Source organism: Microtus pennsylvanicus, chromosome 1 (assembly GCF_037038515.1).
Source record: "Microtus pennsylvanicus isolate mMicPen1 chromosome 1, mMicPen1.hap1, whole genome shotgun sequence".
NCBI lineage: Eukaryota > Metazoa > Chordata > Mammalia > Rodentia > Cricetidae > Microtus > Microtus pennsylvanicus.
In genome coordinates, this window is record NC_134579.1 from 77,405,859 (window position 1) to 77,421,346 (window position 15,488).

Genomic DNA, 15,488 nt, shown 5'->3' on the forward strand with positions numbered 1-15,488 from the left:
GCCAAGCGGTGGTAGTTTACACCACGCCTTTAATCCCAGCACTAGGGAGGTGGAGACAGGAAGGGATATGGCTGGGCAGAAAGAGGAATATAAGGCAGGAGGAGCCAAGAGCTCAGATGCAGTCTGGAGATGCAGTCTGAGGACAGGATTGGGCCTCTGGTCTGAGCATTGGTAGAGGTAAGAATTCTCCTGTGGCTGGCTGCTCTGCTTCTCTGATCTTCAGCATTTACCCAATAGCTGACTCAAGGTTTTACTATTATAATACCAATTAGAATTCATGCTACATTTAGGGTTTTTTGTTTTGTTTTGTTTTTCAGACAGGGCTTCTCTATGTAGTCCTAGCTGTCCTGGAACTCACTTTGTAGACCAGGCTGGCCTCAAACTCACAGACACCCTCCTGCCTCCTGAGTGCTGGGACTAAAGGTGTGCACCACCATGCCTGGGCACAAATTCAGGTTTTTTTAAAAAAGGATTTTATGTGTATGTTTTGCCTGGATGTATGTCTGCGTATGAAATGTCTGTCTGGTGCCTGTGGAGGCCAGAAGAGAGTGTTGGATCCTCAAACTGGAATCATGGATGATTGTAAACTATCACATGGTGCTGGGAGTTGAACCTGAGTCCCTGAAAGAGCAGCCATTCTCTTAATGACTGCATCATCTCTCCAGCCCCCAAAATCAACTGCTTTCTGGGTTTTGGTCTTAATGCAGAGGGGGTGAGATAACTAACCGGCTGGAGAAGCTCCTGATGACCTTAGGCTTCTGGCTCACTTTTATCTGTTTGATTGTAGTGATGCTGGGGACTGAACCCACAGTATTCTATGTGCTAAACACATGGCTTACCACTTGGCTCTCTTCAACTCTGAGGCTTCCTCAAGGACCAAACACTAAAATTTACGGAGGGTTCCCTCCACCCATGACTTGACACTAATACATAGGACGTAGGTTCTGATTGAAAATCAACTTCTTGTTCAGGGAAGATGCTCATTTCCTAAGCTGAAGGGAGGAGGACAGCTGATCTGCTGAACAAAGACACTGCTCAGTTCCTGCCCAATGAGAACCTTCAGTGGTGGCTCCACTGCTCTCTTCCTTTTTCTGAGACTTGATCTCATGGAGCTCTGTTTGGCCTCGAACTTGCTGGTAGCTGAGAGGGATCTTGAATCCTCATCCTCCTGCCTCCACTCCTCACCTCACATGCTGGCATTACAGGAATGTGCTATCATGCTCCCTGGTAGTTTACCACTTTGCACATAATTCATTCGCTGGAGTTAACAATGCCTTACAACATTAGTAGACTTCAAACCCCTACGGAATGGCCAGCAAAATGGCCCACGATGTAAAGTTTTTGCCTAAAAGTCTGATCCCTGGAACGCATGATGAAAGGAGAGAACAAAATCCTTAGTTGTCTTCTGACTCACACCTCTCTCTCTCTCTCTCTCTCTCTCTCTCTCTCTCTCTCTCTCTCTCTCTCTCTCTCTCTGACTCAGACATCACCCCCCCCCAAACAAACAACAAAAACTAAAACCTTAAGAAAATATTCCGTACACCTGGGCATGGTGGTGTACACCTTTAATTCCAGCACTCAAGAAGCAGAGGCAGGTGGATCTCTGTGAGTTTGAGGCCAGCCTGGTCTACATAGTTAGTTCCAGGACAGCCAGAGCTACACAGAGAAACCTTATCTAAAAAAATAAAAACAAAAACCACCAAACAAACAAAAACCAAACCAAAACCTTGTACACAGGGTTGGGAGATGGATAGCTCTTTTGGTAAAGTCTTTGCAAAGCAAGCCTGGTGACCCAAACTATCTCATCCCTGAATCTCATGGACCATTACAAGAAAGCTGACTATGGTGGCATGTGCTTGAAATCCCAGCACAAGGAAGAAGAAAAAGGTGGCTTTTTGTTTTTGTTTGCTGTTGAATTTGAGGCCAGTGAGAGACAAGATGGACAGCGTTTAAATAACACCACCTGAGGGTCACCTGACCCCCCCCCCCTCTCTCTCTCTCACACACACACACACACACACACACACACACACACACACACACTCACACACACCTGAAGAAAAAGGCTTATTCAGGCAAATTAGAAAATGTTTACTAAATGATACATTATACACTTAAAATCACACATTTATTTATAAGGAGAAAGAGAAAACGCATCGCTATCTTTTTTTAGTTATTACATGAATGAACTTCGGGCCTCTCCTACAGAATGAGGAGAAACAATTCATGAGGTCACTCTAGGTCAGTACGTGATAGAAGGAAGGAGAGTGCACTTATTTTAGTAGCACGCTTAGCATATAGCTGACCTAAAGTTACAAACGTCACCTTCCTGAAGACAGTTTGTGTCAGTCTGTCTTGCAGACCTCACATGTCAAGGATATGTTCACTGGCCTGCTCTGTGACATTAGAAGCCCATTTCACTCCACTGCCACTAACTTACTAGGCCAGCGTGCACGGATGAGTCCTTCCTCTCCCCACCACAGCCATGAATTCTGTTGAGAAAAGATCTCATCCTGAACCTCAAACTCACGGCAATCCTCCTGCCTCCTAAGTGCTGTGATTCCACCTGTCAGCCAGCAGATCTGGTCACAATTATCATGTGATAAGGACTCTGGACCTTCCTTAGGTCCTTTAATGGTACCAGCAGTCTCCAGCTGGCCAAGGGACAATTTCAGCAGACCACAGCATGAGTCTGAAGAACAGAACAAAATGCTCGAGGCCCTCTAGTGGTTTAGATGCTAAACATTAGAAGGAAGACAGGTTTCACACTCATGGAGTTAAAAAGATTGGGAAAGGAGACAGATTGAAATCATTAATTTAACAAAACGAAGGAAGGAGCATCAAATGCTCCTTTGCCTCAAGTCCACTAACTATGGACACTTGGCTGCTAAGGGAAGGTGCTCTCAGGTGATTAACTCCACAAGGCTATGGCTGATGCGGATAAAAAGCGATAGTTATGACACATGGAAGGTTTTATAGAAAAACTGAAAACAGCCAGGCGGTGGTGTCACAGCCTTTAATCCCATCCCAGCACATGGAAGGCAGATGCAGGCAGATCTCTGTGAGTTCAAGGCCAGCCTGGTCTACAAGAGTGAGTTCCAGGACAGGGTCCAAAAACTACAGAGAAACCCTGTCTTAGAAAAATAAAAAACAAAAACAGAAAAGCTGAAAACAATCACAAGTAGAAATATATATGAGTTGGTCTCTCTATTGCTTGAGACAGGGTCTTGGTCTATAGTCCTTGCTGGCCTTGAGCTCACCAAGGTCCACCACAATCATATCTTCAGATCTAGGGACAGAAGGACATTGGCACTCCTTTTTGTCTGTGGCAAGAGGCCGTTTGTTTGTTTCCCAGCCGCCCAGCAGTTCAGACCCGAAATAATCACACAGAAACTATATTACTTAAAACACTGCTTGGCCAATGACTTTAGCATATTTCTGGCTACCTCATATCTTAAATTAACCCATCTCCATTAATCTGTGTATTGCCATGAGGCAGCGGCTTACTGGGTAATGTTCCAGCGTCTATCTCTGGCAGCGACATGGTGTCTCTCTGACTCCGTATTGTCAGAAAGGTTGGGTATTTTGTGACAGGAGTATGTACAAGTCGCTACATGATCAGTAATCATGTTGTTGCCATTTTCAGTTTCTCGACCCAGTGGTAGAGATCAACCCAGGGCCCTGAGAGAGGAGAGCAGGTACTTAACCACTGGGCCACCCCCACAGCCCGGATGTTTGCTTTGCTTATGATACTGTAGACTCCAGATGTTAAAGGAAGGGTCCCAACATGGTACACAAGCCATCTTTTAAGGCAAAAAGGTACTGGCATTTTAGTTTTTTACCTTACTATTAAAAAAAGATCCATTTACCATCTTCAAAATATGTGAATTTGATTTTAAGATAGTCAAGTACTCTATGACTTCAGTGATTTTATTGGAAGTACCAAAACAAGGAAAAATTGTTCTAGAAATCAATTTTAATTAATGCTTCTAAATATTTTCATTTGAAAGATGAAGGGAATCAACATGCCTAGCTGCTAAAATTGTACCCGGGCTTTTTCTTGGTCAAGTTGTCTTACAGAAGGTTAGTATCATTTGTGGGTCTAAGTCCTCAAACTAGGTGGGCACTTTGTAGAAACACAGAGACTGGGTGGAGGTCCCAGGTGGATAAGGAGACATCAGGCACCACATAAACACTGCCTTGGTATTATTCCCATAGGCAGAGGGCTCAGTGGAAAGGTTTTTGTTTGTGTGATACTCAGGCCCATCAACTCCACATGGGTTCCCTCCCCATCAACTATCTGGATGGCCTTGAGCCGTGGAGATGGAAAGTAGGTGGGGAAGAAGGGCTTATCCAGTATCTACACTTGCAGGTGTCAAGTCTAGCCGTTCTGTCTGAATCCTTCTACTGAAATACAGGACAAGAACAGAGGCCATTTCTGGATCTAACACGGGTCGTTTTCAGGGAGAGAGAGCTACAGTGTGCTCAGTGTGTGTGCAGGCATGTCCACAATGACTGACATGTAGAGGTGTGGAAGGACCCTTCCTCCTGCCACAAGCCCAAGGGTTCCTTCACATCTGAATTCACATTAAGGCCTTGGAGTGAGAAACACAGCAAATGAGTAAACAGAAGGCAGCCATTCTGAGGCTGACATTCTACCCACATCTGTGCACATACTCATGAAAGGAGAAATGCAGGTTTCTTCCCCTCCTAGCACAGCAGTCCAAGGCTCAAGTTCACAATTAGTCTGCCATGTTAATACTACAACTCAGCAGACAGCTCACAGAACTTCAGAGGTGTTGATCTTACCAAAATGTGGAACACATGTATTTTTCCATGGAAACTAAAATTTCTTAAGACCCACATTTGAACACACATGTTAAATTACATACCATGTAATCAACAACATTCCTTAGGAGTTTAAAAGAGGCTTTTGAATCTTTTTATCACAACTGAGTAGAATTCCTTTTTCAGTTTCTTTAGAGTTGCCGAACTTTTTTTTCTGTGCTTTTTATATTGATATCTAACTTGTCCACTTTGGTTGTAAGCCGGTCAAGAATGTCGTCCTGCTCCTCAATTTCCGTCTGCATTCCTAAGGCTATGTTCTTGAGTCGGCCCAGTCCCATGGACAGCTCATCTGTGAAAAGGAAGTGACAGGCAGTCACAGTATCTCCAGGTGCTTCCTGTCCCTCTGGATGCTCAGTGGCATCTGGACTCCAGAGTCCTGTCTAAGAGACTATCACAGCTTGTAGCAAATGTCTCAAAACACAGACATGAAGAGAAATATTCTTACTACAGAGTACTATGTGGTTAACCTAAGTAGAAGCCACTACCTCTCTCCTCTCCCCAGACAACCACAGTTAGTATGTTGTTTATATGTGTGTGTTTTAGCATAGTCTTGATAGACAGCTCTGGGTGGTCTGAAACTCACTATCAATCCAGGCTGGCCTTGAAGTCACAGTGACCTCCCTGCTTCTGCTGCCTGAAAAGATCATAGGGCCACTACCACAAACAGCATCTTCCTCCATAGTGCTGGAGAAGAAAACCTAGGGCCTTGCATGTGCTGGGAAGCACTCTGATACTGAGTCACACCCTCAGTTTCCTTATATTTTTCATTTCGAGACAGGATCTCACTCATTTTCCAGGCTGGCCCAGGATTTGCAATCCTATTGTAGCCACAATTGCTGGGATTACAGGGATTTGTGACCTTGTGTTTCCTGGAAAGTAAAAGTTTAATGGGTATTCACCCAGGCCTCATGAAGCTTCTTGAGTTTGAGGACAGTAAGGACAGGAAAAAAAAGGCTGAGCTAAAACAGCCTGGTAGGTTGTGGGACATGCCTCTGGTGTGAGCACTTGCTGAACAAGCATGAAGATCTGAGTTCAGATGCTTTGCACCCACATAAGCCATGCGGCTTTATCCTAGATACAGGATATAAGCCCCAGAGATGCCTGGGTCTGGTCAGGAGTCTAAACTAAGTGGTGAGGATGACTTGGTTGACAGACAGCAGGAAATGGAGAGAAGTGGACGGGTTCCCGAGAGAGCGGGGCAGTAAGATGGACACTGTGTGGGCTGTGACATGGAGAGGAAGCAAGAATGTGGCTGGGTGCCCAGGCTGTGCCCAGCATAAGCTGTCTGGAGGCTGTGTAGTTCCCAGACTTACCTAGGTTGCTGTCGATCTTCTGGTGATAGGCACGAAGGCTCGAGTTCTTTGGGTAAACATCAGTAGTCACAGCAGAAGCGGGCTCTTTGGGGATGGGGTCTAGTCCAGAAAGAAACACCAGAGGGACAGTTCACTGAAGGTTGCTCTTCTGTGAAATTGGCCCATTCTTTTCCGAAGTCCTAGGAATCTGTCCCCAGGGATCACTCATACCAGGAAAGAATGAAAAGGGTGGGAGGAAGGAGGTGGCTGGCTTTGAGGCCATGCAGAGAGACAGGAGGGGGAATGGGACAGGGTTACAGGCTGGAGAAGTCAAGTCTGCGCTCCAGCCTGTCCCCCAACATTAGCAGATTGATGACTCTCAACTTACAAGTCACCAGGTGAGATATGGAAAAAGGCATGTATGTAACAATACAACAGGGAACTGTCAATGCAGAGCTACAAGCTCACAGGCAAGCTCTGGGACACAGATTGTTTTGTTTCTTTATGCTGAGGATTGGAACCAGGGCCCCGTGCATGCTAGGCAAGCACTCTACAGCAGAGGTATTCCATGAACTCGTCTACCTCTTAATTTTGTGAGCTTGTAATGTGAGCTTAGTTATGTGTGCTTTTGAGACAGGGCCTCACTATGTTGCACAAGCTGACCTCAAACTCTTGTGCTCAAGCTATTTCTGTAATAGCCGGGACTACAGGTGCATGCTACTACATCTGGCAGAGCTGGAACAGATGGTTTAAAATCAAAAGTTGTTAAACTATGTGTGCATGCCTGTAATCTAGCACATGGAGCAAGACGGTCAGAATATTAATGAATTAGAGGCCAGACTGGGCTAAATGAGACTCAGTCTCAAAAGAAACACAGTAAAACCATCAAACCATACAAGACACGAAACAAAGCAAAGATCAAACTGTTACTTGGAGTGGTGGTTTGCAGCCGAAACTCCAACATTTGGGAGGCTGAGGCAGCAAAATCATGAATTCAAAGCCAGCCAGAGCTCTACAGTAAGATGATCTCAAAGAGACAAAAGGAAATGGAGTTAGGTTACAAAATTAAGCTTAAGATTGACTATTTATTTATTGCCTGCTTCCGAGCAGGCGAGCAAAAATGAATATGCTTTAAAAAAATCCAACTAGCTGGGCCATGGTGGTACACATCTTTAATCCCAGCACTTGGGAGGCAGAGGCAGGCAGATCTCTAAATCAGCCTGATCTACACAGTAAGTTGCATGGCAGCCAGGGCTACAGAGAACCCCTGTCTCAAAAAAACAAAAAAACCACAGAGAGGGAGAGCAAGGAAAGAGATACCTTCATAGAGGAAGCCTGGTGTGGGAAATCCTTCTGTATATGTGTTGCTTTTATTGGTTAATGAATAAAGAAGCTGCTTTTGGCCTGGCTATTTCCCCTTAAGCCATTGGCCAAAAGCAGCTTCTCTCCTTTATTTTTATTTGTGCATGTGTGGTATATATGCACACTTATGTGTGCAAGTGCCCATGCAGAGTCCTGTGGAACCAGAGAACAGTCTCCTCTCCTGTTCTCCACGGTAGTGGTTTGAATGAAAATGGCCTCCATAGGTTCATGTTTGAATACTTGGTTTCTACTTGATGGAACTGTTTGAGGAGTATTAGTAGGTGTGGCCTTTTGGAGGAGGTGTGCTAAGTAGGGCGGGTTGTGAGGCTTCAAAAGCTTCCTACCACCCCCAGTGCTCTCTGCTTTCTGTTTGTGTTCAAAATGTGGGCTCTCAACTGCTCCTGCTGCCATTATGAACTCTAACCTCTAGAATCATAAGCCCAACCAAAAGCTCTCTAAGTTGCCTTCCTTGTCTTGGTGTTCCATCACAGCAACAGAAACGTTCACTACAACATCTGCCTTTGTTTCTAAACCAGAGTCTCTCATAAAGCCTGAAGCTCATCATCTTGGCTAGACAAGCTAGCCAGCCGCTAGGATCCACCTGTCTCTGCCCTGTAATGCTGGGATTACAGATACACACAGAGTGGCATTTAAATGAGGGCTGGTGATTTGAACCCTGGTCCTCTGGCTTTCACAGCAAGCTCTCTTTTCCACTGAGCCATTTCTCTAGTCCCTTTCCTTATTTTTAAATTTTATTTTTAGCCTTGTCTTGTCTGAGATGGTCTCCTGTATCTCAAGCTGGCCTTGAACTTTCTAGGTAATCAAAGACAGCCTTGAGCACCTGATCCTCAGGCCTCCATCTCTCACGTCTACTAATATACCTGGTTGGTTAGTTGGCTGGTTTTAATGTCATCTTGCCACAAATTAGAATCACCTGCGTAGGGAGCCTCACCTGAAGACCTGTCCTGACCACCTTGACTGACGTGGGCAGACTCTGGGGGCACCCGCTAGGAGCCCAGATAAAGTTGATCTGCTGGGCTAATTGAACCCTCCCTGAGAGTAGACCCAGTTTTTCCAAGCTTTTGTTTTAGATGTGGGACCAGAGGTTCTGCAGGACTCTTCCAGGCTTCGGTCACTAGATTGGGATTACTGACGGAGTAAGCACTGGTGGGCCACTCCCAGTAAGAGATGTCTGTGGTAGGACTCCTCCCACTGCTGAAGGTGTCAGCTTCAAGGACTGAGTGTCTCAGCTCTCAGGTGTGATTCTGCTGTTGTTACTATGTTGAAGTGATTCATTAAATTCTGACACACGTGCACACAAGTACTCTCATCCCTCTGGTCTTGTTCCTCTAGAGAACTAAAGCACCTGGCAGTTTCATTTGTTGTTTTTGGTTTTCTGAGAGTCTGGCTATATAATCTAGAATGACCCCAAACTCAAACTCACAATATCCCTTCCTTCACTTCCTGAGTGCTGGGACTACAAGCATAAGCCACTATACCAGGCTTATTTTCCAACTGTGAAAGACCCACATGCTGAAAATGGACCCAACATGACACCCCAGAATAAATTCTCTTATTTCAAGAGGCCATCTGATTAGCCACTCTAGTTACATACAAAACCATATTCTTTCGGTCTTAACATACTCATGAATCCTGGGTGGAGGAAAACACCTCTAAGGACCATTTTATTTACAATAAGGATTGTTCCTACAAATAAGGGTTTTTTTTGGGGGGGGGTTCTTCTTGTTTTGTTTGTTGAGGCAGAGTTTCATATATCCCAGGCTAGCCTCAAGTTCAACATGTAACTGAGGCTAGACTCAAATCCTGATTGGCCCACCTTTACCTCCCAAGGGCTGAGATTATAGGTGTGTTATGTAATAACTAGCTTTACAATTGGCTTTTTACTACTAGAATTTCTCAGAGCTACACTTCCTTAACCAAACTCCATGGGGGTGCGAGGAAGGGAGGGAACCCTACCATAACACATACCTCTGGATCCGCAGAACACCCTGTGTCCCTGATGTCATCACCCAGCATGTGGTGCTGTGGAGACAGCTGTCCCCACACTGGTGCTCCAGGGCCAACAGAGACCCACCCGAGTTCTCACACACATGCTCACTCACCTTCATCATGCAGTCTTCTGAGGTTTGGGTGGCTGGCTTGGTACTTGCTTTCCTGCTCTCTACTTGTATTTATGGCTTCTTTCAATCTTCAGATGAAAAGAAAACATGAAAGGAAAACACATGACAATGTTACCATCTTTTCCACCTCACCTTTGTGTCACATATCCAAGGCTTCCCTTTGCTATCCACTCTGGAGCCACAGAGTGGGCCGAGGAAGACCTTATTCAGGACAGGAAGTCCTGGGTCAGGTGGATGAAAAGTCCATTAACAGACCAAGTGGGTGCCTTTGATGAAGGATCAGCAAAGTGTGACCTATGATCTATTTTCCTCTTTTTAGTGTAGTCCAGGCTAGCCTCAACCTCAACATGTAGCTGTTGAAGATCACCTTAACTTCCTGATCTTTCTGCCTCCACCTTCCAAGTTCTGAGATTACACCTCACCTGGCCCCACATTTCTTTTATTATGATAATAACATAAAAATCTATCACTCACTTTTAACCTAAGCAAAGAATGGCTTTTAAATATGACCTGAATGACAGGTAAATCAACTTAGAAATTTAAGTCTTCAAAAAACAAAAACAATAAACAAACCCAGAGTGGCAGGGCTAGAGAGATGGCTCAGCAGTTAAAAGCACTTGCTTCTCGTCCAGAGGATGTCAAGTTCAGATCTAAGCACACACATTGGGAAGCTTACGACCATCTGTAACTCCAGCTCCATGGGATCTAACACTATTCTGACCTCTGTGGGTATCCACACACAAGACACACACACAGGCACAAATTCAAAACAAACAAAACAAAAAATTTAATTAAAAACCCATACACAAAATAGGGTCTTTTTAAAAATTTTTATCATATGTGCATTAGTGTGTCAGGGCCCCTGGAACTGTAGTTATAGACAGCTGCAAGCTGCCATGTGGATGCTGGAAATTGAACCTGGGTCTTCTGGAAGACCAGTTAGTGCTTTTAACTGCTGAGCCTGCACTTGTTTCTCTTGCAGAGGACCTGAGTTCGGTTCCCAGCACCCACATGGTGGCTCACAGACATCTGTAATTCCTTCTTGTAGTGGTGGCACATCCTTGTATTCTTGGCACTTAGAGATGGAGGTAGAAGGGCAAAGAATTCAAAGCTGGCCTTGGCTAAATTATCAGTTTAAGGCCAACTAGGGCTACATGAGACTCTAACTCACCCAGCCCTCAAAAGAATTTGCAGGAGGTAGTGGCAGAGAGAGAGAGAGGGCGAGTGAGCGAGCTGGACCAATACCATCACTGTGGCATGGGGACTCTTCCTCAGGTGGTGCATCTTCTTCTACCACAAGAGCTAAGTGACCCCAACAGTGAGAACAGCTTTGGAAAAGAAGGGGCAGAAGTTTGCCAAAGGTCTAGAGCTGGCTTTCCAAATTATCTGAAGCTGCTCAGGAAGTCTGCTGTGAAGAAGTACAGCTCTGGGGAGTTACTAGCTCAAAACAATCATGGGTAAGGGCCACCTGGCAAAAGCACTTGCTGCAAATGTCCCAGCATCACCAGTGTTGCAGAAGCTTCTGACTAAGCTGCCACCAGTCAGAGAACTGCAAGTGCTCAGAGACTGGCTGAAGACCATGTGGAGTGAGAAAACAATGCCTACTACAGGGTATCCCACTGCCTGTCTCTGAAGCCCTTTGGAAGTGGAGATTTAGCAGGGCTTCCAAATGCTAGGCAAGTACTCTGCTAATGGAGCTACATCCCCAATCCTTATATATCCAGACTTTACTAGTAAAACAGTATTTCAAACTGTGTGTGGAGGTGCGAGACTATCCTCCCAGAATTTGGGAGATGACAGCAGGAGGATCAGGAAATCCAAGATCATGTTCAGTTAAATGGTGATTTCAAGACCAGCCTTGGTTACCTGTTACTTATTTCTCAAAAAATAAGACAAAACAAAGGCTTGTGAGAGAAGGCTCAGCAGGTAAAGGTTTGTCACTAAATGAAACAACATGAGTTTAATCTTTAGGCCCCACATGGAGGAAGAAGAGAATAAATTCCTGCAAGTGTTCTGCACATGGCTGATTCCCCTCTCCACAACATGCACAAAACTAAAACCAAACCAAACCGAAACAAAAACACTTTAAAACAAAACAACAAAGAACAAAAATGACCTGAAGCATGAATAGTGGCCATTAGTTTTTAACAAATACCCAATTCTTTTGTCTTTTATTTTTAAAGATGATTTTATATACATGAGTGTTTGCCTGCAAGCATGTCTGGACACCATGTTTGTGCTCTGAGGTCAAAAGAGAACATTGAATTCCCTGGGACTGTTTTATGGATGGCTGAGAGCCACCACATGGGTGCTGGCAATTGAACCCAGGTCCTCTGTGAAAGCACAGTGTTCCACTGCTGAGCCATCTCTCAAGTCCTGCCTTTTATTTCTGAACAGGCAGTGCCAAAGCCTGTCAAGTCCTTAAGGATGACTTCACTATATTTCCTCCCAAAAAATTTGAGGTAAACAATCTATAATTTTAAAGTAGAAATTAATAGATAGATTAGATACAGAGAAGACGGATAAGAAGATTTTTTTTACATTACTCATATCTATGATCCTTTTTCTGTGGTGGTGGTGGTGGTGGTATGGAATCTAGGACTTTACACATGCTATGCAAGTCTTCTACCAATATACCACATCCCTAGCCCATACATGTATATGTTGTACGTATATATGGTATACTGAACTACATTTATTTATTTTTTGTGTGTATATTAAGTGCAGAGATCAGAGGAAAAGCTGTTGAAGTTTGTTCTCTCTCTCCACCATGTAGATCCCAGGGACTGAACTCGAGTCATCAGGCTTGGCGGCAAGGGCCTTTATCTGCTGAGCCCACCTCATTAGCATTTATTTAAGGACCTGTCTCATAGCTGGTGTTAAAATCTAGGCCTTCTTGCCTTAGCTTCCTGAGTTGCTTTGATTACAAGTATGCACCATCACATCTGGCTTTTTTTTTTTTTTTTAGTTTTTCGAGACAGGGTTTCTCTGTAGCTTTGGAGCCTGTCCTGGCACTAGCTCTTGTAGACCAGGCTGGCCTCGAACTCACAGAGATCCGCCTGCCTCTGCCTCACATCTGGCATTTTTTAAAAAAAGATTTATTTATTATGTGTACAGTATTCTCAGTATTCTGGCTGCATGTATGCCTGCAGACCAGAAGAGGGCACCAGATCTCATTACAGATGGCTGTGAGCCACCATGTGGTTGCTGGGAATTGAACTCAGGACCTTTGGAAGAGCAGGTAGTGCTCTTAACCTCTGAGCCATCTCTCCAGCCCCCACATCTGGCTTATTAGTATTTTTCTAAAACGAGGTTTTACTAAATTGCCTACGGTTGCTTTGAACTTGCTATCTTCCTGCCTCAGTCCCTACAACAAGATTACACACAGGCCCCACTATGTCCGCCTTTTGGGATGAACTTGGTAAGAAAACATTCTGTAAATGAGTCACATTTGTATTGATTAAACTTTCTAAGAATGGAGTCACAATGACTGGAGTAGGATTTCATCAATCAGATGAACACAGTTGGGGGTAAGTAGAGTAGCTTCTCTTTGAGCATGTCCGAGGTAAGTCCCTTCTCACAGGTGACTACAGAGTTCCAGGATGCCTGCCGTGGCTTCTTCCACAGAAGCTGTTTCTACTGTTCACATGTTCAGACTGCAGATGCTACACACTCACCTGCTGCTGGGCTGAGGGGCAATGCTGCCATTCTGTTCAGGTGGAGTCTCTACTGGTTTGGATTTGAAGTAGTTGATAAATCCTCCAAACACACTCTTAATGCTGTTGATATGTTTCTGGCTTGTCTTCAGATCCTGATCCATCTTGTCTACCATCTTCTCGGTGTGTTCTAGGACTCCTCGCTGCCGGACCAGCTCCTGCAGAAGGCAAGAGGCAGTAGCATCACGCCATTCCCCCTACTTCCAAAATCAAGGTATATTAAAGTTTGGGGCTAGGAATGAATGTAGCTCAGCCGGTAGAGCGCTTATCTGGTATGCACAAAATCCTGGTTGGATCCTTAGTATCAACCCGGCATGGACACACACACCTATAATCCCACAAGTTGGGAGGTGGAGGCTGGAGGATTAATTTAATGTTATATTTGGCTATAGAGTGACTTTGAGGCAAGCTTGGGCTAGGTGAGACCCAGTCTAAAAATCAGTGTAGCCAGAACAGTAGCCTACACTTTTAATGCCAGAACTTGGGAACTTGGGAGAAAGAGACAGATGCGCTTGTGTGACTTCTAGGCAGGCCCATGCTCTGTCTGGTTTCTTACAGGGCTGCTGTGGCCTCCATTCTTTTCTAAGGTATTAGCAAACAAAGTAACATCCCCTACCCTCAGACTTCTAGCCCAGTCAAGGCCACTTAGAGAAGCCTTGTTTAAAAAGAAGTTTAAAATTTTTTACTTATTCAACGCAATGCCCATCAAAATCCCAGCAAAATTCTTCAAAGACCTCGAAAGAACAGTACTCAACTTAATTTGGAAAATTAAAAAACCCAGGATAGCCAAAACAATCCTGTGCAATTAAAGAACTTCTGGAGGCATCACAATCCCTGACTTCAAACTCTACCACAGAGCTACAGTACTGAGAACAGCCTGGTATTGGCATAAGAACAGACAGGAGGACCAATGGAACCGAATCGAAGATACGGATATAAATCCATACATCTTCAAACACCTGATCTTTGATAAAGAAGCAAAAAATATCAAATGGAAAAAAGAAAGCATATTTAACAAGTGGTGCTGGCATAACTGAATATCAACATGTAGAAGAATGAAAATAGACCCATATCTATCACCATGCACAAAACTCAAGTCCAAATGGATCAAAGACCTCAACATAAAGCCAGCCACACTGAACCTTATAGAAGAGAAAGTGGGAAATACACTTGAATGCATTGGCACAAGGAACCACTTTCTAAATAGAACCTCAGCAGCACAGACACTGAGAGAAACAATTAATAAATGGGACCTCCTGAAACTGAAAAGCTTCTGTAAAGCAAAGGACACGGTCAACAAGACAGCCTACAGAATGGGAAAAGATCTTCACTAACCCCACATCAGACAGAGGTCTGATCTCCAAAATATACAAAGAACTCAAGAAATTGGTCATCGAAAGAACAAATAATCCAATAAAAAATGGAGTACAGATCTAAACAGAGAAATCTCAACAGAGGAATCTAAAATGTCTGAAAGACACTTAAGGAAATGTTCAACATCCTTAGCCATCAGAGAAATGCAAATCAAAACAACTCTAAGATTCCTTCTTAAGACTGTAAGAATGGCCAAGATCAAAAACACTGATGACAACTTATGCTGCAGAGGTTGTGGAGAAAAGGGAACACTTCTGCATTGCTGATGGGAATGTAAGCTGGTACAGCCCCTTTGGATATCAATGTGGCAATTTCTCAGAAAATTAAGAAACAACCTTCCTCAAGACCCAGTAATACCACTTTTGGGTATATATCCAAAGGATGCTCAATTGTGCCACAAGGACATGTGTTCAACTATGTTCATAGCAGCTTTGTTTGTCATAGCCAGAACCTGAAAACAACCCCAATGCCCCTCGACTGAAGAATGGATAAGGAAAATGTGGTACATTTACACAATGGAGTACTACACAGCAGAAAAAAAAATAATGACATCTTGAAACTTGCAGGAAAATGGACGGAGCTAGAAAACATTATTTTGAGTGAGGTAACCCAGACACAAAAAGACAATTATCACATGTACTCACTCATAGGTGGTTTTTAAACATAAAGCAAAGAAAACCAGCCTACAAACCACAATCCCAGAGAATTTAGACAACAATGTGGACACTAAGAGAGACTTACATAGATCTAATCTA

The 15,488-nt window shown here is 44.1% G+C and overlaps 1 protein-coding gene across 1 annotated transcript in view; it reads right to left on the reverse strand.

Annotated features, from left to right (window-relative positions):
* Positions 1–2,067: 2,067 nt before the first annotated feature.
* Positions 2,068–15,488, reverse strand: part of Snap29 (synaptosome associated protein 29) — a 29,182-nt gene continuing 15,761 nt past the window's right edge. Inside the window, exons 2-5 of the mRNA XM_075970270.1 lie at positions 13,321–13,517; positions 9,626–9,711; positions 6,162–6,260; positions 2,068–5,137 (exon numbers count right to left, since the gene is read on the reverse strand). Of these exons, the coding sequence (XP_075826385.1) occupies positions 4,980–5,137; positions 6,162–6,260; positions 9,626–9,711; positions 13,321–13,517 (540 nt within the window). The 3' untranslated portion in view covers positions 2,068–4,979. The remainder of the gene's footprint in view (positions 5,138–6,161; positions 6,261–9,625; positions 9,712–13,320; positions 13,518–15,488) is intronic.